Here is a 27,226-nt window from a genome sequence, read left to right as displayed (position 1 = left end):
CCGAGCTTGGCTCGGCTCGAATCCAGCCCTACCACTCACACGAAAAGCAACCCCATCCCTCCTGAAAGTTTCAAAGGTTAATTTGATCCATATTTAAATTTATAGGAACAAATTTGAATAATAAAAAATAATGTTAAAAAAAGATAAATAATTCAAAAAAATAAATTAATTGAAAAAAAATTTTAATAAAGAAAATTTATTAAAACTAAACATAACTTTGGGTCGAATCTATCTTTAACTTATACTGCACTAAAGCAACGCGTGTCACACCAGCGCGTGCCCTTAACAGACTCCATGTCGCCACTAGAAACTCATTTTATTCAAGCCTCCCCCACAAAATAAAATAAAATACAAAGATACTTCCGAGTCCGACCCAGCCATCACCTACCGAGGCTAACCTCCGCAGCCTCCGCTGCCACTTAAACGCTTATAAAGCGACTCCTCGCAATTTTTTATTTTTATTTTGCTTTTTTTAAAAATTATTTAATATCTACTTTTCCTCTGTTTCAACTCCAAGAGAGATGGAACCTCGCAGCCTTGAACACCCGAGATTCACGGAGATGGAGCCGCACGTGACGGAGAAGGAGACGTCGACGTCAGCGCTGTGGGACTGGAGCGATCTTCTGGACTTCACCGCAGACGATCGCTTCGATCTTCCTATGGTCTCCGATCAGACTGAGTTGAATCCAGCAACGGAGCCTCATACCGAGCCTTCGGTTGTTAATTTGAATAAGGTCAGGAAACGCGACCCGAGGTTGACTTGTTCTAATTTTTTAGCGGGTTGGATCCCCTGTGCGTGTCCGGAGGTTGACGAGCTGCTTGCGGAGGAGGAAGCGACTCTGCCTGGGAAGAAGCGTGCGCGGACGGTGCGGGCAGGGTCGGGCCAAGCCAGTTGTCAAGTGCCAGGTTGTGAGGTGGATATTAGTGAGCTTAAAGGTTATCATAAAAGGCATAGGGTTTGTCTTCGGTGTGCAAATGCCAGTGCCGTTTTCCTTGATGGTGAAAGCAAGAGATATTGTCAACAGTGTGGCAAGTATGGCTCAATCTTTTTATTGTTTACGCTAAATACGTTCATTATTTTGTTAATTATTGTGTATTAGAAGTGTAACTGTACTTAAAACATCCTATTAGTGTAACTCCTCTAGACAAATTCCACACAAAAAGTATGTTAGATATGGATAGATATCCTACTTAGGTTGGGAATGATAAGAGAATATGATGTTGGATGTGCATGGGCATCCTATATTGTTTGAAAATGATAAAGAAAATGGCTTAAACGTCTCATGAGTTCTTAAACTGTCTAGATACATTTTGAGTTGCAAAACCTAAAAACAAAACCGTGACGAGTCCAAATGTTACAATTGGTTAGATTCTTTTGTCAGTCAACCTGAATTGGGTTTTCATAGACTAATGGTTTTAGGATTTTGATGACAGTTTTTGTCTAAATCTGTAAAAATCGTTGTTGAAATTTATCTAGTTTGTTTCAAATTCTAATTTGGAATGTTTGGTATTGGTTGAGTTGCCAAGTGTATAGAGTGATTTGAAATACAACATCAGGAGCTAGGGATGGCAAAGAAGAGAGGATTGATTATCCTGTCCACATCCCCATCTCTGTTCCCATAGGGGATATCAATCCTTATCCTCGTTATGGGGATGACAAGAATTCCCCATTATCTCTGTGCGAAAAAAAATTTCCTCTTTGTCTTCGCGGGGAAAAATCCCCCACCTGATACCCTATAAATACAACATAAATATATTAAATAACAAAATTAAATGAAGTTAAAATCAATCCATTATTTCAAATATGACAAATATCATATATTAACTATTTTAATATACACAACAAAAACATAAATAAATTTTAAAAATATAAATAATCTAAAATTATGAAGATATGTTAGTATCTTAAGTAAAAATGTTAATATAAAGGGACGGGGATGGGGCGAAGAGGGAACACATGTATCCCTGTCCTTGACTCATCCCCAATTGTGGAGATTTTTTTCATCTTCGTCCCCTTCTCCTTCCCTGTTTTTATTGGGAATTCCTCTCCTTGTTAAGATCGAAGACCCTAAATTCGAGCCAAAATTGCCATTTCTATCAGGAGCTAATGGTGAAGTTGAGATTCTGTGATGTGAGAGTAGTGTATCTTATTGAGAGTGAATGTGGACTGACTGATTTTCTTTTTAATCTATTGAAACTTGATGGTGTGTTTGGTGGCAATTAATTTGCAGGTTTCATGTATTATCAGATTTTGATGAAGGTAAAAGAAGTTGCAGGAGAAAATTAGAGAGACACAACAATAGAAGGCGAAGAAAATCTATTGAATCTAAAAGTGGTGTGGACAGTGAACCTCCAGGAGCCATGACACAGAGTGAAGATTTTGGTTGTGAGAGTGAATTAGGAAAAGGTATTGTAAATTTGAGGCATTGCGGTTACTTATTTTTACAATTACTTGTTCATAGTTCTTTTTTTTCTGATTACAATCAAGGAACAGCATGGTTATACCTCCTTCATTTGACGATTGCTTTATTGGCTAATATAAAGTGTCTTAATGCAGATAGTTTATGCTTGAGCAGCCAGATAACTGATCAAGAACCAAATTTTGAGTCTGAAGATGGCCATGTTTCTACTCTTCACTCAGCAACTAATTCCCAGAATGTCAACAGGGATAGTGGTGTGTCTCTTGCTCCTACTAGTGAAATCCAAATTGATGGAGGAAAAGATGACTCCAAAGGGCATTCACCTTCTTCTTGTGACAATAAGAGTGCATATTCGTCCTTGGTGGGTCTCCACTGAATGCTATTCTTAAACATTACCTTTTCAATTTTGTCAGTGTGAGAAGCTTTGTTTTTTGATGTACTAATTTTTCCATGATTATAGTGTCCAACAGGGCGAATCTCATTCAAGCTATATGATTGGAATCCAGCAGAATTTCCTAGAAGACTACGGCACCAAGTACTTTAAAGAATTATTACTACAGTTTAGTATTGAAAGGAAAATAAAGGTTATTGCAGCCAGAGATATTAGGAATTTTTAACATGTGCATATATGTATTTGCAGATATTCCAATGGTTAGCCAGCATGCCAATTGAATTGGAGGGGTATATTCGTCCTGGATGTACAATCTTGACTGTATTTATTGCCATGCCAAAGATTATGTGGGTGAAGGTAATGATTTGTTTAGATGCTTGACATACAGTTCCTTATAGGATTTTAATGAAGTTAATCTTACAGATGAGAATATTCCCAGCTTATGGTTATTAATTTATTTATAGTTTGAGAAATGCTCATTATTTTCTGTTGGACGATTACCTTGCTCCAGAAGTGTAAATTCTCTTGTTGCTGATTTTTTGTATCACCTCGTTGGGAACCAAGTGATACAAGAAGGGAGGAATCAATTGTTTATTTTTGTTTGAACTCCTGTGCATATGACGGGTGTGAAAGTTATCTGTTTCCTTATCAATTGAGGAAGATTCTTCTATTTGCTGTGCTGAATTTGATAATGCCTGTCTTTATCATTTATGCAATACTGCCCTGTGTTGTGCAAAACTAATCATCTTGTTAACAAGGTCATGTTATCAGGGGGTTATGACCGGCAGTACCTTTAGAGATTAGGTATAGATTTTGTTTTTATAAATGACAGTACTAACCACGGGTTCTTTCTCTTTCTTTTCTTTTGGAAAATGAAGCCAATAGTCTCCTGAGCGCTTGAAATCTTCATTAATTTAATTAATGCTCTAATTTGATGGTTATATTCCAATCTGTTACGCAGGAAGTGAAAACCTAAAGAAGCGATAAATTCCTTCAATTGATTGGAAAATGAAAATCTGAAGAAAATTTTTTCCCTGCCAGACCTGCATTTTTATATATATTTTTTCTTCTAGAATCATACAAAAGTGGTTGAAACAATTATTTGTGAAAGCTCTTCTTTGTTTTACCACATTCTATTCAATCTCTTTCTTTCTTTGAATTAAACAAGAAAAAGGAAAACACTGTCCTTTTGTTTCTCTTGACTAACAGGATACTTTTGTAATGATATTATGATGTATAGTGCACTCATCTAAACCTAAAAACTAATATATGTATGTAGCATTTATTGCAATTTAATATTATTTATAATCATCAAATGTTCTTTTTGGAGCATATCTTTATAAACATATAATTTATTTATGTTGAGGTTCCTAGTTTCTTACTTGTTAGCCTCATCAAGAATTTATCCGTGTTCTCAGAATTCTGTTTTTTTTCCTGGAAATTTCATATTTTAATACAACTTTTGTTGCATCGAGCAGTTATATGAAGACCCTATAACTTATCTGCATGACTTTGTTGTTACACCTGGAAGGATGCTATCTGGAAGAGGCTCTATGTTTGTTCATCTGAACAACTTGATTTTCCAAGTTAAAGGTAAAATGATAATGCATAAAATCTCTGATATATGCATCACAATCTTGTTTTTTACATCTTCCCTTTCTTTTATTGTGTGTATACCTGTTCTGGTCTATAGAAATTATGATTTACAAGTATTGTTCGAAGAATCATCTCTTAGTTTGTCACATCATCTCAGAATTCTACTTCCTGTCTCTGGTCTCTGATGGTTCTGTTATAACATACGTTAAAGCTTTCAATATGAAAACTTCTTCTTATGATCCTTCTTGATGGATACAGATGGAACTTCTGTGATGAAAGTCAATGTAGAGGTGAAGGCCCCAAGGCTTCACTATGTCCATCCTACATGTTTTGAGGCCGGCAAGCCCATGGAGTTTGTTGCTTGTGGAAGTAATTTACTTCAACCCAAATTTCGGTATGGCATTGTTGTCATCAACAAGAAATGTGAACTTCAGTTTCATTTTAATGATGTATTTTAATTGACCAATTTAGGTTTTGTTAACTACTTGGTTGTCATTTAAGCCCTTAAGTGAGCAATCTTTATTTTATGATTCATATTTCTTAAATTCTTTTTGTTTTAGTAATTTTTGTAGAGTGAAATCTGTGGCCATTAAGTTATGGTATGCGTCGGGCTATATTGGGCATTGTAGGCATGGTCATGATGATTGATATCATTTTTTTGCTTGTAGTGATGCATTACAAATACCTACTTGTATCATCTTTGCTATATCTTAATAATAGTCTGTCAGCGCATACTGTCAGCATTAAACGAGAAATCTCTGAACACATAACTCCTTTATTTTGGAGTTGCTTTACTAGATCTTTGCTGGATAGTTTTATTTTGTGCTGCAGTTTTTTTCTGTCTGTGAATCTTGAACTATATAAGGTGTGATCTTATAGAGAAGGTCATGGTTGCAGGTTTTTGATATCTTTTGCTGGAAAGTATCTGCCATATTATTGTTGTGTTGCATCTTCGCATGGTCAAAGTGAGTGTAATCCTCTTGCTTTTGACCACCAGTTGTACAAGATATATGTACCGCACACTGAACCAGATTGTTTTGGCCCTGCATTCATTGAGGTTTGTATTGTAAAAATTCCTACCACCCTAACAATTCAGAAAAACAACTAAACTGTTTTTTGAGGGTAGTTTTCTGTAATGATGTGGTTGTACAGCGCCCTGATTTTGTAATAACTGTCGAAGTTATGCAACTTCTGATTCTCAGACTTACTTATATCATTCTGAAATATAACAATTATAGCCAGTGGCAGAGCCAGGAAATTTATTCTGGAGGAAGGGGGGGTGCTGATTATATCCTAGGTCTTATATGATTTGCATAGCCCTTTTATACTGTCTGATGTTAGACAAATTTTCAGGCATTAAATTGATCTACTGATCTAGTTTATACTGTCTGTACATGTATGATTTGTATTCTCTTATTGCTTTACCAGTGTGATAGTATAGCTGCTGTCTAGTGAATTCATGTACTTTTTTGTTGCAAGTTAGTATCTGTTCCATATATTTTTTCTGAGAAGAGAGTGTTATGAATAGAAGGAGCTATACAAAAGGAGGACAAGCTTGAAAAAGTGAGAGAAACTTATTCATAATGTTACACCAAACATTCCCAAAACTCCATCCCACATTAAAATATTAAATGAATTAAAGAAAGAAAAACAGACAAAAGAATCTCAAAATTATTCAACTACGATTACCAGGGAAAGTTAAAATTCAAATTCTATCCCACAAAGTACAGATGTCTTCCACTTTGCTAGCATCCATCTGTTGAATCTGTCTCTTGAAAATTGATCCTGTCCTGTATCACTACTTCTAACTTGGTACGAGAAAGAAATTCAGGATTATGATTGACACTTCTTTGCATTACATGATTTGGTTGGGTATCTTCCTAGTTAATTTTATGGTGATGGTTGTGGTCTCATGATACAGAGTGCATCCTGAATTTTCTTGTACATTACTTCTTGAATTGAATCATTTCATCTTCAATGAAGTATAAATTTACTCAAATCAGTGTGAATTTTCTATCATGATAATGGTTTCTGACATTGACCTGGATTTTTCCCCACATTTTCTTTTTGTAGGTTGAGAATGAGTCTGGCTTATCAAACTTCATACCTGTACTCATTGGGGACAAAGATATATGTTGTGAAATGAAGATGATACAGGACAGATTTGAAGCTTCTCACTTTCCTGAGAGAGCTCCATCTGTAGCTAAAGGTTCTCATTCTGATTTGTGTGAGGTTTCTGCATCGAGACAAACAGCTTTCACTGAACTTGTTTTAGACATAGCATGGTTATTGAAGTTACCAGCATCAGAAAGCTTTCAACAGTTTATGTCCCCTTCACAAGTTCAGAGATTTAATTCTTTGTTTAACTTCCTATTAAACTATGAGTCAACTGCCATCATGGAGAAAATATTGCAAAATTTGAAGATTTTGATGGATAACACAGCGTTAAACAGAGGGGTCAAGGTCACAGTTGAATCTGATACAGAATTATTGCTTGGGTATATGGATCATGTGAGAGATTTTCTATATAGAAGACTTAACAAAATTGGAGACATAATACCTCAGTCTGGATATGTTGTAACGGAAAAGAGTCATTGTTCCAAAAGCTGCTTCCCAAGCGATGTGCTTGTTTCCATTACCAATCAGGTGAGGACTTTACGATATTGTAATTCAATTTTTCTGACATCTTGTATTGCAGACACGTATTGAAAAGCTTCTTTTTTGTTTTTTTATTATAAGAATAACAATAGATAAGGGAAGCTTTTCACATGATTCAACTCTACCATTGATTAATCATTTTCTGTAATTTACAGGATCCAGAGACAACATTGAATAATAGGGTCGGAGCAATGGTGGCTTCAAATGCTACTGAAGGAAGTGAAATTGTTCCACTTTTGAGTAATGAGGTTGTCATGAATGTGAGCTTTGTTAAAGAATGGCAAAGAAAATCATGTAGCCACATTTCCACTGGCGTCTTGAGTGCCCGTCCGATTATATTTGTGATTGCTGTTACTGCTGTTTGTTTTGCGACCTGTGTCGTCCTTCTCCACCCGCACAAGGTTGGTGATATTGCAGTATCTATACGCCGATCTATGTTTGGCAGTGTTTAGACTGAAAAAGAAGCCACTGACCTAAACAAGTAAGTCGCCTGTCTCTGTCATTTGCACATATTTAATGTACACTATATTGGATCAAAATCAAGCATCCTGAACCTCAGTTAAATTGCTATTGTATATGCCAATTCATTTTGGTGATAATAGTTCTTCAGACCAATTTCTTTGGGGTGCTTCATTGTCTGTACTCAGAATTAGGGTGTGAGATAGCTAACTGTATTTCTTGAGATTAATCATGACAAATACTGATTTTTCCGGTGGCAGGAAGGTCTCTGTTGGTGAATTTGACTCCCTGGCTTATAAATATGTTGTAACAGTTGTAATAGCTTGTGATTTCAGGCAATCTAATGAATGGGATAGAGGAATATTCATTTGTTCTTATTTGCAAGAAAGTTTTCATCAGGTAATGACGCATAAACTACAAAAAATGTTACCTAGGCATGAACAATCTGTTGCTTCACTCGTGCCTGACTTCTTGGGCGGCAATGTCTGTGAGCCATGCCCTTAGATCTGGAAGTTGCTGTTTTCAGATTCACCAACTCATCCGCTGTGGTATTATCATTGAGCCACAAGGCTCGTAACCCATGCCCTTAGATCCAGAAGCTGTTGTTTCTAGCTACATTGCTAACTCTCCCCCGGCGAGCATCTTGCAGTGTCTGCTTGTAGGGGAAAGTTGACTCTAGCTGTCGTTGCACAAATCAGACGCACCAACAGGTTGAACCTCGGCTTATTTCTTGAGATGTGAGACCTGCAACCCATGCCCTTAGATCTGGAAGCAGGGGCTTCCAAAATCGTCAACTCCCTCTTAGTGGACATCCTGCAACGTACCTTATGGGGAGAGTCGGCCTTAGCCACTTTTGCACACGCATCAATTGGCAAATGCACCTCTTTTAGGTCCCTCTTATTTATTGCAGTTTTCTTACGGTATATATCTTTAACAATAAAATTATGTATACAAATAATTCATAGAATTTTATACACAAATAATGACGATGACATTATTTTTTATGCATATAACACTAACCATATCTTGATATTATGTTTGATAAATTCAAATATTTACTTACCATTAAGGTATAAATCTTAAATACGAAATAAAATAGCCCTATTCCTACTTTTATATGCTTGTATTAAACTAGAAAATCATCATAGTGGACTGCTGGTCTAGTCTAGAGGGGTCGAGAGTTGGATCGATCCTCCACGGTAAATAACAATGCCCTGCCTTGATGCGATCCGTAATTTTGTAGACCATGTTAACAAGGTCCGTGGGCTGACAAACCGTATAAGAGGCCTGTGGATAAGGTCATATGGATCATCTCGCTAAAGATTTAGTGTACCATGGCCCAAAGGCTCTTGATGTGCCCCGAATCTTCTTATTCCAAGGAATCTTGGCGTGATACGACCTGTCAGCCAGGTAGACTATGCCAACAGGGCCCGGTCTCGGACAACTGAAGGCTAGTCATTTGAATCAACCAAATGATAGGATTACGTCAAATTTAGTTAGTGCTCAGCAAATATGTCAGCATTTGCTGAGCAAATATGTCAGCATTTCGGACAGCGCAAATTTTAACAAACGCGCAGCAACTGGAGCGTCTTTAAAATAATTAAGTACGATAATTTCTCTCTATCTTCCGAAAATTGTCCACTTTGCCGAAAATTGTCTCTTCGGTGCGAGTAAAAGTCGAAGAAACTGAGCGACTGCACACATATTCTTATACTCTTCTTCAATTATACTCTGATCCGTCAACAACCCGTCTTCGTCTCATCCCCCAGCTTCCCGAATAAGGTCAGTTACGTTTTTTTCACACTTCATTTCATGTAATTTCTTTTTTTTTTTTTTCTTTTTTGGGGTCTATTAAGTGAAAAATTCAACACCCTTAAAACCCTTTAAGTAATTTTAGTTTCTTTGTTTCTTATATGATTGATTTAGTTGGAGTTAGAGAACTTTGTTGGAATTGGCGAATGCTTCATCTATGAATGTTTAAGCATATGAGTCCACAGTCCGGTCAGTGGGTGGCTCCGCTTCCTGGTGAGAGGGCGGGGTGGTCCCGGACCCGTTCGCAGTTTGGGTTTAATTCATGAAGAGTCATATTAATCTTTTTTAATAAATAAAAATCCTAGAATTGTTTTTCTTAATAATAAGAATTATAGTATATAAACACATTATTCTCTTTTATAAGTGATATGACAATTTATTAGTAAATACATTTGATTATAACGAGAGGTGAAGAGATTTTGAAATAATATTCTCTGTCGGAGTAGTCCAGTTTTGAGTGAACCAGGATAAATCACACATTTTTTTCCCTTTATTGATTATATTGATTTGTGTGTTTATTTGCTTTATTGATTTTACATATTCTTGTTCGATCAAATGTAACAGTGTGTCATTGTTGTTTAATAATAAATTTTTGCATTTTTTTTTCTTTTTCTTGTGATTTTTGTAATTGTTCTTTAATGATCATATGTCTAGAACTTTTGTTTAATTGATTATTTTTGAATTCCTGAATCATGTGAGTGGTTTGGTTGGCTTTATTTTCTTTTTGAGGTTATGAATATTGTGTTTTTGATCAAGGAGGTGGCATTAATGGTCTGAATGGTAATCATTTTGTTTGTAGGGTTGGAAATTTCGTGTTGTAGATTGATAACACTGATGGTTTGAAAACTGAAGCATCTTGTCTGTAGAAGTTTACATTTGATACACAATGAGTCGTTATGAGATAGCTGTTAAAACTTCAGATGATCAAGAGGGTACCACCAGCTCTTCTTTAAGTCAGCAAAGGGATAAGGATCCTGTTAAGCGTAAGACGGAGAAGGATCAGGTTGAGCTTTATAAGGACTTTGTTCAACTAACAAAGCTTAGATCAGCACCCAATAAACGCTTCAGTTGGACTACAACCAATAGGTTGAGATTACCAGTTTCAACTTTCAAATTGTTGGCAGGTAGGGAAGCCAATTATACTGGTAGAGCTAGATTCTCAGCAGCAGATGAATCTCACGTTTTAGGCAGATATTTGCCTTTGAATGGCCCTTGGAGTGTTTATCAGCTGAACAACCCCATATACATTTCACAGTTCTCTGCTGATGGTTCACTTTTTGTTGCTGGATCTCAGGTATGATTTTTCACATCTCTGGCTGGGGCTGAAATCGGGTTCCAAGAAAACCTCCTAGTGGTATTCGACAGTGCACAAGTCTTTATAACCTTATTTTTTAATCTTGTGTTTATTTCTTAAACAGGGAAGTCACATCAGGATATATGATGTAGATAGGAATTGGAAAGTTCATAAGGATATTGAAGCCAAACACATGAGATGGACTATTACTGATGCATCTCTTTCACCTGATCAACGATTTCTTGTAAGTATGTGATTGTCTTTGGAAAAATGAAGCATGTGGGTATATTGAAGTGAGACATAATTGATTTGTAAAGACATGGATTGGTTTGATTAGATTGAGCATGGCTTCTTCTCCTTATACTTGTTGAGTAGTTGAGCCTTCTTTTTGTTTTAAAGATTATTGTGATATGCAGTTAGGAACATGACAATTTGACATCAAGATTTCTTTCGAAATCTGACCTCTAAATCCTATGGATAATTTGGCCATCACGGTAACCAATATGTTCAAGAGTGGCTTGTAATGTTGACATACCCTCTATTTGTGAGCAAAGGAAAACAATTTATATTAACGTAGTTTTATTTAGTTTCTTTTGTGATCACATCATTTTAACTTTTTCCCATCAAAGTATTTTTCGATTCTGTTTGTGTCAAACTGGAGACTTTGTGTCAGAATATCTTGGCTTCTTATTTGGAGTTGTTATCCAATCATGCTGTTGTCTATAGGACCTTTGAATTCTTATTTGTTTATCTATTTGCCAATCATTTTTAGGGATCTTTTTAGAATTTTTTTTTTTAAGACTGGACTTCCTATCGAAATACTTTCTTTGTTAATCTGATTTTTGCAGGTTTATTCTAGTGTGAATTCTATTGCTCATATTGTAAATGTTGGATCTGGGGCAACTGAGTCAGTTGCAAATGTAACGGTATGTACCTCAAGTTATATCTGACAGGTTTACCAACTAGTATAATCAAGCCTTCTATAAGATTTAGAGAACTATGCAGATTTCATGTGCCAAATATAGTGCATGTTCGGATTTTTCATTTTTATTAGTTCTATTTTATTGACTTTGTGGATGCTATTAGAATGTTTAACCATGATGAATAACAGTTGAGAAGTTGCATTTTACTTCCAGAAGCATAGGCAAATACAATATTGGACTATTCATTTTGGTTGGAGTGTTGGACTGTCTACATTAAAAATTTATCCATTGATTCCCTGTTGTCTGTTAGGTTTATGCTGATACATAGATGTGGCCAACCATTCCCATACTTCGGCTGTTATAGAAAACTTGATTCCATGCTGTCAGTAACCATATCTTCTGGATACTAACTTAATCAAGTACAGTTTATAAAGTTTATTCGAACATGTGATATATGGAATAGAAGCTCCTAGCGTGGACTCACTGGGTGCTCTGTCTAACTGCCTACCCTACATTTAGAGGAGTGGTTTTTGTTTCCCTTGAATGTTGCAAAAACCATACTTTTGAAGGATTTATTTGTGATAATTAAGTTCTGGTTTATCTTAAAACTGTGTTTGGGTACATTTCGCTGTAAGTTCATTTCTATAATTTGATTTTGTGTGTGTGTGTGTGTGTGTGTGTGTGTGTGCAAGCATGTGTCGAGTGGCTTAGAACCTTTAGAGTTCAAGTGGTTGTAGACTATATAGTATATACACATTCGTTCATTTGTTAAATATTTGTTCATATTTAAAGTTAATCTCATTTTGTGCAGGAAATTCATGAAGGTTTAGATTTTTCTGTTGACAGTGAAGACAAAGAATTTGGGATCTTCTCTGTTAAATTTTCTACTGATGGGCAAGAGCTTGTTGCCGCAGGCAGTAATGATTATATATATGTTTACGATCTCCAAGCAAATAGGTGTAGCCTTCAAATTCATGCGCATGAGGTACATATCTGGTCAAAGTGACAATTTAATATGTGTACACATCTGCAGTCTGATATTTTGAGTTCCTTTTATCCAATTTGCAATTTTTCTGCAGTCAGATGTTAACACTGTATGTTTTGCGGATGAAACTAGCAATATCATATATTCTGGAAGTGATGATAACCTCTGCAAGGTAACTTTATTTATTCCTTAAGCTTTGAAAACCAAACCTTTTTATTTTGCATGCAGAAAATTGCTTTTCATGGTGATCTTTGAATAGTAAAGGTAAGAATGGATTCGAGTCGAGTCGGTTCAAGCTCGTTTGCTGGCTAAGCTTGAATGAGCCCAAAATGTGCTCTTGCCAAAGGGTTTTATATTGTCGAGTTTGAGCTTTGGGGGGTGTTTGGCACACCAAGCTAATGAGCTTGGACAACTTGATTCAAAAAAGCTAAGAAATGTCATTTTGGTTGATTTTGACTCATCTAGAGCTCGGCTTGGTACTATAGTTGAATTTAAGCTCAATTCTCTTCAAGCCGAGCTGACCTTGAATTGGTTCAAAGGGAGCTCCTGAGTTGGAGCTTAGACTTGAGTTTGATTTTTTCAAATCAAGCTGAACTTGAGCCAGTCCAAGCTCGAATTCGGTTCGCTTTGAATCTATCCCTAAGTAAAGACAATTTGTTTCATTGCTTTCTAGTCACTCATTCACTCTAGGATTTCTTCCCTGATCTATTAGCTTGTTTAGGTGTGGGATAAACGTTGCTTCACGGGGAGACAAGCAAACGGGGTCTTGATAGGACATTTAGAAGGCATTACTTTCCTGGATAGTCGTAGGGATGGGCGCTATTTTATTTCAAATGGAAAGGATCAAAGTACCAAACTCTGGGATATACGGAAGATGTCCACAAACACTAGAGAGTAAGTCTATCTCTTCTTTTCATGTTTTCTCAAATTTATTGTTTTTCCTTTATAATAAAACTATATTTACTAACAATGAGTATTAATTTGTGCACTAATAATGACAAATTATTATGTGATTGAGTAATTTTGAATTAAAAATAAGGTATCACTTAACGGTGATATGCCATTTGTAGTAACAAATTAGTAGTCATTGTTAGTGCATATAATTTTACTCTTTCCTTAAACATATATTAATGGGTTTTTGTTGTTGTTGGAAAATATGGAAGGAAAATAATTCCTTGGGAATCAAGTTATGCTAATATTTATTTTTTTTGGTATGTTAAGAAATTATGCGACTTGTAGTATGAAGAAGATGGATGATCTTGGAAAATAACAACCAGATGAATATAGATAAATGTGAACTTTTCATCTTCAATCATGTTACTATTTTATTTCTAATCAAAAGCATGTTGTAGTTATCATATAACCATAAGTTAATTTTGTGTGAAGTTGTTTATCTTTATTTTTTGATTTTGGAGTTGCTATATGTAAGGATCCTAATTATGAAGTACGAGACTTGAAACCTATATAAATAATTATGGATTTCTAGTATAGAGTTTATATAGTTTAGGACTTTCCAATCTCAACAACTAACTTTTAAGGTGTGGTTCTTTCAAGGTTTATATTATTCGGTATAAGAGTCATCATCACGTCTCCCATTTGCAGTAGTGTTGCGTGAATGGTAACGTTAACATTGCAATATTCATTTAAGACTAATAGGGAGTTAGTGTATAGTTAGTCCATACGGGCGTCAGGACTGCGGAGTGCAGTGGTACGTTAGGATATTAAGTGCAAAGTATGAGACTTAAATCCCACTTAAAAAAGTATAGATTTTTGGTGTGGGGTTTATATGGTTTTAGATTTTTCAATCTCAACAACTAGCTTATGAGGTGTGGTTTTCTTAATGTTTATATTACTATATTTTGCAGGAAGTTGAGTTAAAATTTAGTTCATCAGAGATGATGACTCATTTTTGGTTGTGCTAAAATATGTCCATCAATATCTGTGGAAGTTTGAATTTCTGATATTCTAAATCTTCTTGTTAACCAGTTGTCCAAGGTACAGATTTAGTCATTGGGACTACAGATGGATGGAGTATCCAGAGCACATAAGGAATGTAAAACATCCCAATGATCAATCATTGGCCACATTTAAAGGACATTCAGTCTTGGGCACTTTGATTCGCTGTTACTTCTCCCCAGAATATAGGTAACCGATTTTCACCTATCTGGTTTCAAATTGATTGATACTCCACTGACCATTTCTAATTCCCTTTACTAATGCTTAGTCTGTCAAACAATTGTTTGCAGCACCGGTCAAAAGTACATCTACACTGGATCTAGTGATAATTGTGTCTACTTTTATGATGTGGTATGTGCACAAATTTGTCATTCAATTTTCATATTTTAGATTGCCTTCTGTTACGAACCTGCTCAAATCATCCCCAACCAACTCGCACAGCCAGCACACACACACAAACAAGATTGATTTTCTTGAGTTAAAACCATACAACACCCAAAATGGAGTAACCCTACACTGTATGTTATATATTCTCATATGGGTAATTTTGGTAATTGGAAGAGCCAGAGACATCCCATTCAGCCAAAAACTGCTCAAAACCTCCAAAAACAATATATGTTATCTGCTTCCCCTTTACAACCTCTCTTCTACCTCTTTATATACGCTCAGTAAAATATCTCCCTACCTTTGTAGAATTATATCACGTGTCACCTCCCCTAGGTTCTAACAGCTTCTCTTTTAACTTCTTATAAATAGTCAGATTTGAGCTCCAGTTGATATTTGTAAGATTGATTTGCTTTGACTTGTTATTGTTTGTAGTTAAGTGGAGCTGAAGTTGCAACACTCAAGTTTCATGAAGCTCCTGTAAGAGATTGTAGTTGGCACCCTTACTACCCAATGATGGTGACCTCCTCATGGGATGGTAGACTTGTCACATGGGAATTTCCAAGGCCTGGCAAACCTGCTGAAGTATTACGAGTGAAGCCTATCTCTCGTAGGCGTCGGAGGAGAGTGTTTTAGACACGAGTTTTAGATCTTCTAGAAAGTAGTAAGATAATATTCATATGATCGTATGAGTACTATTTTTGTCATCATCATCGTCCCCTCCTCAGGATGAGTGGAGTTGAATGCTGAAGTTTACAGGTTTTTCCCTTTGTTTTCCATCAAATTCAGATGTGTAAATAGCTTGCACTGATTTGTGAAGACTCTTTATAGTTCATCATAATTCGGTACAAACGTAATAATGGTTTTGTGGCTGGATAGTATTTAATGTCTGTGCATTCAGAAACTGTCTAATTTGGTCCATAAAATTACATGCCTGTTGCAGATGGTGGATTTTTCCACCCCCTATTTTTGACTTTAGCCAAAAGAGATGGGAAGGCATTAAATGCCTCAAAAACTTAGCCTGGAAGGGATTATTTTTATTGGCTGGAGGGGAGGCAAATTGCCTATAAATAACCCCCCTCTCTTCATGTAATTAGCACAATTTTTCTCTTCTCTTCATCCGGAAATAATAATTCTTTACTTTCTTCCTGCTTCTTCTTGCTTCTTTCTTCCTTCTGCCGTGGTTCTGTCTTAATTAAATTATAACTTTTATTTGGCAAGTCAATTACTTTGCCATTTATTTCATTAATTTTATAACACATTATCAGTACGATCAGTTCAGGTATATTATATCTTTATATTATGTCGTTATGCTGTTTAAATATTATAAATACGGATATCCCAGATGTGATGTCCCAGTTAACTTTTAATTTATGTTATATTTCTGCTTAATTTTTCTTTATAATTATACAATATTTGCAAAGCGAAGTTTGCAAAATTGTAAATATGGACCTGAAGTCTTGAAACTCTTGAATCTAGACCTGAAGTCTGAAATATCATAAATCTGAACCTGAAGTTCTGAATCTTATTTGTAACTTGAAGTTTACAAAATTATGAATTTGGACCTGCATCCCTGAATATCATGAATCTGGATCTGAAATCCTGAATATCGTTCGTAACCCGAAGTTTACGAAATTATAAATTTGTGACCTGAAGTCATAAATATTACTTGTAACCTGAAGTTTACAAAACTAAGAATCTGGACCGGAAGTCCTGATATTATTTAAATATTTATTTTTATTGTATTCCATTTATTTGAATATTTATTTATTTGAATCTTTATTTTTATTTATATCCGATTTACAACCTGAAGTTTGTAAAATCGTGAGAAAATCATATATATGGGCCCGAAGTCCCGAGTTTTACGATTTACAACTTGAAGTTTGTAAAATCATGAGAATACATGTTTATGGGCCGGAAGTCCCCAGTTTCATAAATATGGGCCGGAAGTCCCCAGTTTCATCAAAGTCTTTATTTTAATAATGATATCACCTTTGCAACCTGAAGTTTGCATAAAGTGTGAAAAATATGGACTTGAAGTCCAAAACATAATCAGAATACGTATTATAATATTCTGAAAACTAATTACAAAACCAGAAGTTTTGTATATATGGGATAATATATGGACCTGAAGCTTCCAAAATTAATCCCAATATTTCTCCTACAAAATCAGCTGTTTTATAAATATGAAATAATATTTGAACCTGAAGTTTCAAAGATTAACTTATATATTGTTTACAAAACCAGAAGTTTTGTAAATATGACAATAATTGAACCTGAAGTTCCTAAAATTAGATGGATAATATTAAATGGGCTTTTTTACGTGAGTCTCCACCTAGAATTTGTGAGCCTTGAAAAACTAACTAAATAAAATATCCCAGAAGGACAAATACAAGGCTATTATCTTTTGGCATCATATCCCTGAAGGATTACAAGCCGAAATATGAATACAATGACTCTATATTTAGTATAACTCTGTAATATTCAGAATCTTTTCTTGAATGTGGAAGATAAAATATTCTCCACATTTTATTTTTGCTCCTGTAGTAGCAATATCAGAAAAGAAATTCTGAATTAATATTTTTTCATTATACATCGTTCTTTGAAGTAAACGTAACTACCAGAAGTAGTTATTATGAGTATGAAATGCCCAAAATTTTTATAATTAAATCCATTATATATATTTATTTTGGAATCATGCATATTATTTTGTATTTTATTGTCATGTTTTCTTCCTTTCAATATTTTGTGTACGTTATAACTAACGTAATTTTTAAATGAAAGGAAATGGACTCCAAAATTGAAGCGTTGACTTCAAAAGCTGATGTGGGAGATATATGTTTGGTGGATAGTGCAACAACGCACACAATTCTTAAGGAAAAGAAATTTTTCTTATCTTTAGCATTAATTGAAGCTAAAGTAACTACCATATCAGGATCAATTGATCTGATAGAAGGCTCCGAAAGAGCCACAATTATGTTAAACAATGAGACCAAATTAAGCATCAATGATGCATTATATTCAAGTAGATCCAGAAGAAATCTACTAAGTTTTAAAGATATAAGAAAAAATGGTTATCATCTTGAAACCATGAGTGAAAATGGTGCAGAATTCATCTGTATAACTAGTAATGCCTCCGGAAGAAGGCTTATACTAGAAAAATTGCCTGCTTTATCATCTGGATTGTATTATACAACCATAAAGGCAATTGAGACCTACGCAGTATCGAACCAGAAGTTCGTTGATCCAAAAGCATTTATGCTTTGGCATGATCGTTTAGGCCACCCAGGATCTACAATGATGCGTAGGATTGTTGAAAATTCACATGGACATACATTACAGAATCATAAAATTTTATTGTCTAGTGAACAATTCTGCACCGCCTGTACTCAAGGTAAATTAGTAATAAGACCATCTCCCTCCAAAATTGGAGGTGAATCCCCATCATTCCTACAAAGGATTCAAGGGGATATATGTGGACCCATTCATCCATCGAGTGGGCCATTTCGTTATTTTATGGTCTTAATTGATGCATCTGCACGATGGTCTCATATTTGTTTATTGCCTACTCGAAATGTTGCATTTGCTAAACTGTTAGCACAAATTATCAAATTAAAGGCACATTTCGCAGATCATTCGATCAAGTCAATACGGCTAGATAATGCTGGTGAATTTACATCCAAAACATTTGATGATTATTGCATGTCTATGGGGATTGAGGTTGAACATCCAGTCCCGCATGTCCACACACAGAATGGATTAGTTGAGTCTCTTATCAAACGACTCCAGGTAATTGCACGTACTTTATTATTAAAAAGTCAATTACCTACTTCTATGTGGGGACATGCTATATTACATGCTGCAGCGTTAATTCGCTTGCGACCTTCTTCTTATCATCAATATTCTCCCCTACAATTGGTTCTTGGTCACCAACCTGATGTATCTCATTTGAGAATTTTTGGTTGTGCTGTATATGTCCCTATTGCGTCCCCTCAACGCACAAAAATGGGACCCCAACGTCGTTTGGGAATATATGTTGGATATAATTCACCATCCATTATCAGATACCTGGAACCATTAACAGGTGATCTTTTTACTACACGATTTACAGATTGTCACTTTGATGAGACAACTTTCCCATCTTTAGGGGAAAAGAAAATGCCTCCTGAAGTTAGGCATGAACTTACTTGGTATGTACCTACCATGTCTCATTTAGATCCTCACACATCCCAAAGTGAAACTGAAGTGCAAAGGATAGTGCGATTACAAATTATTGCCAACCAAATGCCTGATGCATTTGTTGATACAACAAAAGTGACAAGATCACATGTTCCAGTTGCTAATACACCAGTAAGAATCAATGTGACTGTTGAACAGTCCATTCGAGCCGTGACTGATCCATCTACCTCACGCCAGAAGTGTGGTAAACCTGTTGGATCGAAGGACACTGTCCCTCGAAAAAGAAAGGCAAATAATCAAACAAATATTCCTCCAGAAGAGGTTATAGTCCTTGAAGAGACTCAAGCCCCTGAAGTGGCACAAGCCCCTGAAGTGGCACAAGCCCCTGAAGAGGCACAAACCCCTGAAGTGGTACAAAATCCTAAAGAACAGGAAAATGAGAATATTGAAATATCTTTAAATTATGTTCATACACAAAAAATGTGGAATCGTGAAACAATTATAGTTGATGATATATTCTCATTTGCAGTAGCTACTGAAATTCTGAATGATGATGATTTTGAGCCACGTACTATGGCTGAGTGCAAACAAAGACATGATTGGCCTAAATGGGAAGAAGCAATTCAAACAGAATTAGCTTCTCTAGCAAAACGTCAAGTGTTTGGGCATGTAGTTCCAACACCTCAAGACGTACAACCCGTTGGATATAAATGGGTATTTGTGAGAAAAAGAAATGAGAAAAATGAAATTGCTAGATATAAAGCCAGACTTGTAGCCCAAGGCTTTTCCCAAAGGCCCGGTATAGACTTTGATGAAACATATGCACCTGTAATGGATATAATCACATTCAGATATTTAATCAGTTTAACAGTCTCTGAAGGACTGGATATGTGTCTAATGGACGTAGTTACTGCTTATTTATATGAAAATTTGGACACTGAAATTTACATGAAACTCCCTGAAGGATACAAATTGCTTGAAGCAAAAAGTGTCAATTCAAGAGACTTGTACTCAATTAAATTACAACGATCATTGTACGGATTAAAACAATCTGGACGTATGTGGTACAATCGCCTCAGTGAATATTTGAAAAAAGAGGGTTATGTGAATGACTCTATATGCCCATGTGTCTTTATCAGAAGGTCAGAATTGAGATTTGCTATTGTAGCAGTTTATGTTGATGACATGAATTTAATTGGGACTCCTGAAGAGCTCTCAAAAACTGCTGAATATCTGAAAAAAGAATTTGAAATGAAGGATTTGGGGAAAACAAAATATTGTCTCGGCCTGCAGATCGAGCACAATTCAAATGGAATACTTATCCATCAATCAGCGTATATTGAAAAATTATTAAAATGTTTTAATATGGATAAGACTTATCCTTTGAGCACCCCAATGGTTGTTCGGTCTCTTGATACAAAAAAGGATCAATTTCGTCCTAAAGAAGAAGATGAAAAGATACTTGGTCCTGAAGTACCATATCTTAATGCCATTGGAGCCTTATTATATTTGGCCCAATGCACAAGACCGGATATATCCTTCGCAGTCAATTTATTAGCCCGATTTAGCTCTGTACCAACCCGTCGTCACTGGAACGGAATCAAACATATACTCCGTTACTTATGTGGAACTAGAGATTTGGGATTATTCTATTCTATCAAATCCCCTAAAAATCTTAGTTTGGTTGGATATGCAGATGCTGGTTATCTTTCTGACCCCCATAAGGCCCGTTCACAAACGGGATATGTTTTTACTTATAATGACACAACTATATCATGGCGCTCCACCAAACAAACCTTGGTTGCAACTTCTTCAAATCATTTAGAAATTTTAGCTCTCCATGAAGCCAGTCGAGAATGTATATGGTTACGGTCTGTCATCCATCATATCCGAAATGCATGCAGTCTTCCTTCTACAACAAACACTCCTTCCATATTATATGAAGACAATGCAGCATGTATAGCTCAAATTAGAGGTGGATACATCAAAGGAGACAGAACCAAACATATCTCACCGAAGTTCTTTTACACTCATGAGCTCCAGCAGAATAAAAAGATTGATGTCAAACAAATCAGATCTAGTGAAAATCTTACAGATTTGTTCACTAAGACACTACCGACATCAACATTTGAGAAGTTAGTGTATAACATCGGTATGCGGCGGCTCAACAAGCAACCAAGTTAATCATACTACAAAGAGGGGGAGCATTCATCAGGCAAAATTTTGAAGTTTATCTAATATTGGACAAAAGGTGCACTGTATTCTTTTTTCCTTCACTAGGTTTTGTCCCACTGGGTTTTTCTTAGTAAGATTTTTAATGAGGCAGTTTAAGCACGTCCAACGCCAACTTACAGGATATTTAATAATTATGTTCCTTTGCTTTGGTTTTTATCCCACTGGGTTTTTCCTTAGCAAAGTTAATATAATTATCTATAAGTGGTGGAAATCCAAGGGGGAGTGTTGCAGATGGTGGATTTTTCCACCCCCTATTTTTTACTTTAGCCAAAAGAGATGGGAAGGCATTAAATGCCTCAAAAACTTAGCCTGGAAGGGATTATTTTTATTGGCTGGAGGGGAGGCAAATTGCCTATAAATACCCCCCTCTCTTCATGTAATTCGCACAATTTTTCTCTTCTCTTCATCCGGAAATAATAATTCTTTACTTTCTTCCTGCTTCTTCTTGCTTCTTTCTTCCTTCTGCCGTGGTTCTGTCTTAATTAAATTATAACTTTTATTTGGCAAGTCAATTACTTTGCCATTTATTTCATTAATTTTATAACAATGCCTTCTTTTTTCTTTTTTTTTTGTCATTTTGATTTTGTTCCTTAAAGCATATAAAATCACATTCAGATTTTTTAAATGTAAACTTTATAAAACATCTTCGAGAGTAGGGTATGATTCGATGTGAACTAAACCTAAATAAAGTTTGTTTGTGATTAGTTTAAGATTGATGAATCGAGATTTAAATTTAGTTTGAAATTAATTTAATTTTAGATCCGATTCAAGTTGATTCGAATTTGAATGTTCGAATTGGTTCAGATTTGATTCATTTTTTAGAAAGAATTCAATCCTTGGTTTTTACTTAGCTCATTTTATTCAAGTTTGAATTGTTTGGATCGATTTCAACCCTAATGGAGATATGTTCAATATTTTTAAATGTAGAGGGAACATTGATTAAATAAATTGGTTTAAGTCTCATGTTACTATTTAAATTAATATTAAAAATTTATTTAAAACAATTGTTATTTAATCATTATATAAAAAATTTAAATTTATATTTAATCAAAATTTAATTTGATAGGGGTGGCATAAAATTACTATTTGTGTAGGGTTGCTTGTTTCAAGTCTCACTAATTACATTCAATAAAGAAATTTATATTGACATCAACACCAAAATGCAAAAAATTGCCCTTATCTAGATCGGATAATGCCATAGGTCCTGGTTTGATTAGTCAAACCAGCCAGTTCGATTTGAGTTTGAAACCATGGGTCCTAGTTTAATTGATCAAACCAACTGATTTGATCAGAGTTTAAACACTATGGATATTGTATGGATAAATAGTATGCATAATTTTATATACAACTAATGACATGTCATTATATGATTTTTAATGTTATATATAACATAATTATTTTACTTTTAAAATTAATAAAATTTATTATTTATGGATAGATAATTAAGATTTTTAAAATTAAGGATGAGGATTTAGGAAAAGAGGGTTCTTTGGCCATTTATATATTTATATAAAGGATATATCTACAATACAGTTGAGTACCAAAGACCGGCATGACGTGGCAACATCAACACCCTTAAACATTTTGAAGCCGTATCCTACAAAAGAATAACTTGGCCTTGGCTGGTTGAATTGAAAATCAGACGAACAGAAAAAATAAAAAATAAAAATGGCATCATCGTCAACAGCTAGAGTGTTGTTTCGCATAGTAATGGCCGTCCTTGTCATCCTTGTGCTCTTCTATGTGGGTCGTCCTCTTTACTGGAAAATCTCGGCCACCGTTCAAGAGATCCGCGAAAACAAGCAGACCGTTACGCAAGGTTTATTTCAAGTTCAAACTTTTTTTTAATGTTGAATCAATGTGATATGTCTATTGAAACGACGCTGTTTCGATGTTCAGGCATAAGTCAGATAGTATACGAGGCGCAGAAGACGGTTGGATGGTGGCAGGGTGAGTCGGACTCCGGGGGAAAGAGAATCGGTGCCACTCGTAGTTTTCTTTTTTAAGCTTTTTTTGTATGTTCTCAGTTTAATGGTTCTTTATAATGTTATTATGTCACAATTATGTAGTGGGTTTAATTTAATATTAATCCATCTAGTTTTTTTTTTTTTTTTTGGAATTAGTGTTTGAAATTTCTGGTGTTTTGTACTACTCATGTTAGCTTGGTTATGGGGATTTGTTGAAATCTGATACAAGGCAATTTAGGTTAATAAAAATACTTGATGCACTAGTAACGGGTACATTCACGGACATATCATTCTGAGATTGAGTATCCTAAAGCAAGCAAGGAGTAGGAGTCTTCCCCTTGGGGCCATCCCATGGAGCATGTGGACATAGCACACGGGGGTGAACCTTGGATCATTTTCAGAATGGAGTGTATATGGGGCATGGTCTGGAATTAGACTTTGACAGTACTATATAGAGTACCAGACCTTCTCATACAATGCATTTGATGGATATGAAAACTTTTTGCTCCCTGATTTTATTCATTTTGTAGAAGAGAGCTGCACTTAAATGCTAATGACCTTGGAAGGTTTGTGACCAACGTAATTATCCATTATAATTGTGTCTTTCTGATCAGCCTTGTACATGTTGTGGCCACATTAGACACCTTTTTAGGCGTTGTTCTTTTATTAATGCACTCTTGGATGTTTGAGGTTGTCCCATACTGCCATTCAATGGGCTCTCATAATGCCTGGGATCTTTGTGCACTTAGTCCTGTTAGCTCTTACCTTGTTTGTTAGTTCATTCTTGGGGTGAAATTGTTTCATTTCTTTCTTTCAATTTTCTTTTTGGTTCCAGTTGGCCAGTGTACTGATGATTTTCCCTTCGTGTTGCAATCTGATTGTTGAAGTGATTATCATCTTCTAAGTACATTGGTTGAAGTCCTTTTTTATTTAAACATTTAGGTGCATAAATTTGTAGGCCACCAGTAAAACTGATGGATATTCTGTTGTTTCTTCCATCATTTCTGCTCTTTAAACCTTAATATTCTAAGGAAATAGCTCTATTGTTGAATTTTAACAACAATTCTTTTAAGCAATTTTGCTCTTGAGCCTATATAATTTCTAAGCTTCAACATATTGTTTTGCCTGGTTGTGGAGAGATCCAACCATCGGTTGTCTGGGTGTGAAGGCATTATGAAATATAACTTGGCAAAGTAGAAGATAAAAGTTAAAGAATGTTGGCAGTGTCGCTTGTTCATGGGCAGGATTATTAGAGCATGCTGCCTATAACAGTCTAAGATATGTTACAGATATATAACAGGTATGCAGTGAGGGCTTTTATATCTCGATTTTCAGCTTTCTATAAGAACAATTAGAAATAAGTGATAAGAACAATTAGAAATAAGAGATAAAGAAGGTAAGACTTATGGCTCTTGTAAACTGATACATTAACTGTTTAGAAAATCCTTCTCTTTCAAGGTTGATGTGGTTAAAATAGTTTGTGCTACCTTTTCTTACAATTTAGGAGCATTGTATTGACAAGTGATGAGTTAGGAAGTTAAATTTCGTACGTTACTATGTTTCTAAAGATATTAATTGAATCATTTATATATGGTTATTGGAAGTCCACTGATATATTTTTTTAATCATTTGTTCCACATTGGTTAGGTATATTCCTTTCCCCTAGTTAAACTATGTAAACCCGTTTTGGCGTACTTGTAAGAATTGAAGTTTGAGGATTATAAAATTACTAGTCTTGATAAATCTCTTAGCTTTGCTATCATTAATCTCTCTTAGTGAGAATATGAATAATCAATTTTGACCTACCGAGGTGTTGAGTTTGGCCATTTTCTAGTTGAGGTTTCCATTTCTATTGTGGGGTCTTTGACCTCACCACAATTGGTGGTTTTCTCCCACTTGACTGAGTTAGGCATTTTATATTAGAATTGATGTTGACATTGTTCTCTCAATTTGAAAATAAACTGTTTAATGTGAATTGATGTCATTTAGCCAAAGTTCATTATTTATCAATCTTTATAACAATCAAACTAGTGAAGTTTATTTTACTGTGGCTGTCAAATTTTTTGTGTTATAATGGTTGATTATTACCTTTGTATAATGGCAAGGCTATACTTATTTACAAGAATGGGATGCCACTGCATTCTTTCTTCTACTGCTTACTGCATTTTCTCTTTTAACTGCTTTCCTATTTTTTTGTTCTCATAATGGTGCTATGTGCTTCCGTTCTGATCTTCTACCCGCCATCCATGGCTCCTCAACCTATGTGCTTTTGAACAATGTCGTTTTGGCCAAATTTGGTTTAGTTATAGTATCAAGTTGAGTTCAATTGAAACTCAGCTAAGTATTTAGTTGAATCAAACTTGACTGCCCTCGAGTTGAGTTGAATTCAAACTAATTTGAGGGAAACTTAAGTTTAGGTTCAAGCTCGACTCTTTTAAGCTGAGCTCCTCAAATGAAATTCCACCTTTAGTAAAGGCCCTTGCTTGCACATTTCTTAACCATATTATCCAACCATCTTGAACAGTAGTTGTTGGATAAGAATTTTTAGTGATGTGAGCTCCAGTGTGGCATCACCAACGAGACATTGATTTTGAACCAAGCTTAAAATTGATGAGTTGAAATTTCAATTCAAGTTTAGCTTATTCTAGTTGAATAACGATCCACACTCAAGCCATATTGCATCCACCCCTACCTAGAATGATTTAGAATCACAATAAATTATTTGAAAAAAAAAAGAAAAACAAGGCAATTGGAAGTCTTACTCCTAGGTGAAGATTCTCGCTAGCATGCTATAAGCAAAACAATTTTGATGAGCAAGTCTAAACAAAATAATAAAAAAATTAACCCAATTAGCGGAATTTCACTTTGGGGTTGTTTAGTTATCAGTAAATAAAGATTATTTTGATAATCTATATTTTATTACTTACTATGATAATAAAACATTATTCAAATTAAACGATCTTTTAAATTATAAAAATTCTGATTTAAATTAGTTTAGATGTATGATGTGCTATACTTTTTGAGTATGTGAATTTCCTAAAATTTATATGCATGTTAGTGATTGATTTTTCTTGCTTAAAACCTCTTTGAATGGCGATTTTCGAAAGGTGAAACTATTGTATTTTACGGTAGGTTAATAAGCTGTTTGAAAATTTTAATAAACTTTAAAACCTATATTAATTTTGTCTATCTAGATAATTGATCTTATACATATTGGTTATATCAAACTCAAACTGTCATTATATTATTTAACTACTTGATTTTATTAAACAAAATTATATATTAGGGTAGTCTACACCCATAATTTTTTAACATTGAAAACTGATTTTATATCCCTAGAAGGGTACAACATTTTTTGGCCTATCATATTTAGGCTTGAATCCAGGGTTGAATTCGAATCAAGTCAAATTCAAGCTCGGTTTGATTTATATATATTAGAACTTGAACTCGTAGAAGCTAAACTCGAATTTGACTCGATTCGTTTCGAGTTCAAACTTTTAACTATTTTATTATTAAAATGATATAATTTTGTATCAAAATTTTTAATTCATAAATAGCTCAAGCTCGAAGATATTGACTTGAGATCGAACGAGTTTATATAAAGTTAACTCATTTTAAATTTATTTAAATTAAATTCGAATAAATTCAATTTAACCCTAATTCTAATTAGATCCTTGCGCACCCCGGCATTAAGTCTATAGATATATATTAAAATATTGAGCCAGGCCAAAGCATGTGCCTTGACCCATAAAGTGTGAACAGTATATAATCCACTGTTTTTCTCTTTTTTTTGTGTAAGCAAGCACCGGCCGTACAGTTTGAGGATGAAGTTCCAGCTGGCTGCTGAATTTTCTCAGGAACAAAAGTCAGAGAAAAAGAATAGTAAATAATGATCGATGAGGGGACATAAAGAAAAGTCAAATCTCACCAACCACAATAAACAATTGTTGAAAAACCACTTAAAAAT

The 27,226-nt window shown here is 34.9% G+C and overlaps 2 protein-coding genes and 1 long non-coding RNA gene across 7 annotated transcripts; all 3 read left to right on the top strand.

Moving 5' to 3' along the window:
• The first annotated feature begins 344 nt into the window (after positions 1 to 344).
• Positions 345 to 7,901, top strand: LOC123210158 (squamosa promoter-binding-like protein 7). 4 transcript variants are annotated; one of them, XM_044628384.1, is made up of 11 exons: positions 345 to 1,033; positions 2,232 to 2,407; positions 2,558 to 2,781; positions 2,881 to 2,955; positions 3,061 to 3,168; positions 4,290 to 4,404; positions 4,666 to 4,801; positions 5,305 to 5,464; positions 6,481 to 7,053; positions 7,221 to 7,546; positions 7,860 to 7,901. In XM_044628384.1, exons 1-10 carry the CDS (start codon positions 522 to 524, stop codon positions 7,515 to 7,517), a joined length of 2,376 nt encoding a protein of 791 aa, XP_044484319.1. In that variant the 5' UTR covers positions 345 to 521; the 3' UTR covers positions 7,518 to 7,546; positions 7,860 to 7,901. The 4 variants fall into 4 exon arrangements, with proteins under 4 accessions (XP_044484319.1, XP_044484320.1, XP_044484317.1 ...); XM_044628385.1 differs by having other exon boundaries at positions 7,847 to 7,901; XM_044628382.1 differs by having other exon boundaries at positions 7,785 to 7,901.
• A 1,145-nt stretch (positions 7,902 to 9,046) lies between these two features.
• On the top strand, positions 9,047 to 15,735 carry LOC123210159 (LEC14B homolog). Of its 2 annotated transcripts, XM_044628386.1 has the most exons (10): positions 9,048 to 9,306; positions 10,136 to 10,630; positions 10,755 to 10,874; positions 11,479 to 11,556; positions 12,365 to 12,538; positions 12,633 to 12,710; positions 13,260 to 13,432; positions 14,525 to 14,683; positions 14,785 to 14,845; positions 15,314 to 15,735. In XM_044628386.1, exons 2-10 carry the CDS (start codon positions 10,223 to 10,225, stop codon positions 15,512 to 15,514), a joined length of 1,452 nt encoding a protein of 483 aa, XP_044484321.1. In that variant the 5' UTR covers positions 9,048 to 9,306; positions 10,136 to 10,222; the 3' UTR covers positions 15,515 to 15,735. The 2 variants fall into 2 exon arrangements, with proteins under 2 accessions (XP_044484322.1, XP_044484321.1); XM_044628387.1 differs by lacking the exon at positions 11,479 to 11,556 and having other exon boundaries at positions 9,047 to 9,306.
• A 7,085-nt stretch (positions 15,736 to 22,820) lies between these two features.
• LOC123210866 lies at positions 22,821 to 23,404 on the top strand. Its single transcript, XR_006501295.1, has 2 exons — positions 22,821 to 23,111; positions 23,192 to 23,404. It is a non-coding gene; the product is annotated as an uncharacterized LOC123210866 (long non-coding RNA).
• The last annotated feature ends 3,822 nt before the right edge of the window (positions 23,405 to 27,226 follow it).

The sequence above is a fragment of the Mangifera indica genome, chromosome 3 (assembly GCF_011075055.1).
Source record: "Mangifera indica cultivar Alphonso chromosome 3, CATAS_Mindica_2.1, whole genome shotgun sequence".
Lineage (NCBI taxonomy): Eukaryota > Viridiplantae > Streptophyta > Magnoliopsida > Sapindales > Anacardiaceae > Mangifera > Mangifera indica.
The sequence above is the reverse complement of the archived record's forward strand: the minus strand, read 5'-3'. Positions and strand labels throughout refer to the sequence as shown.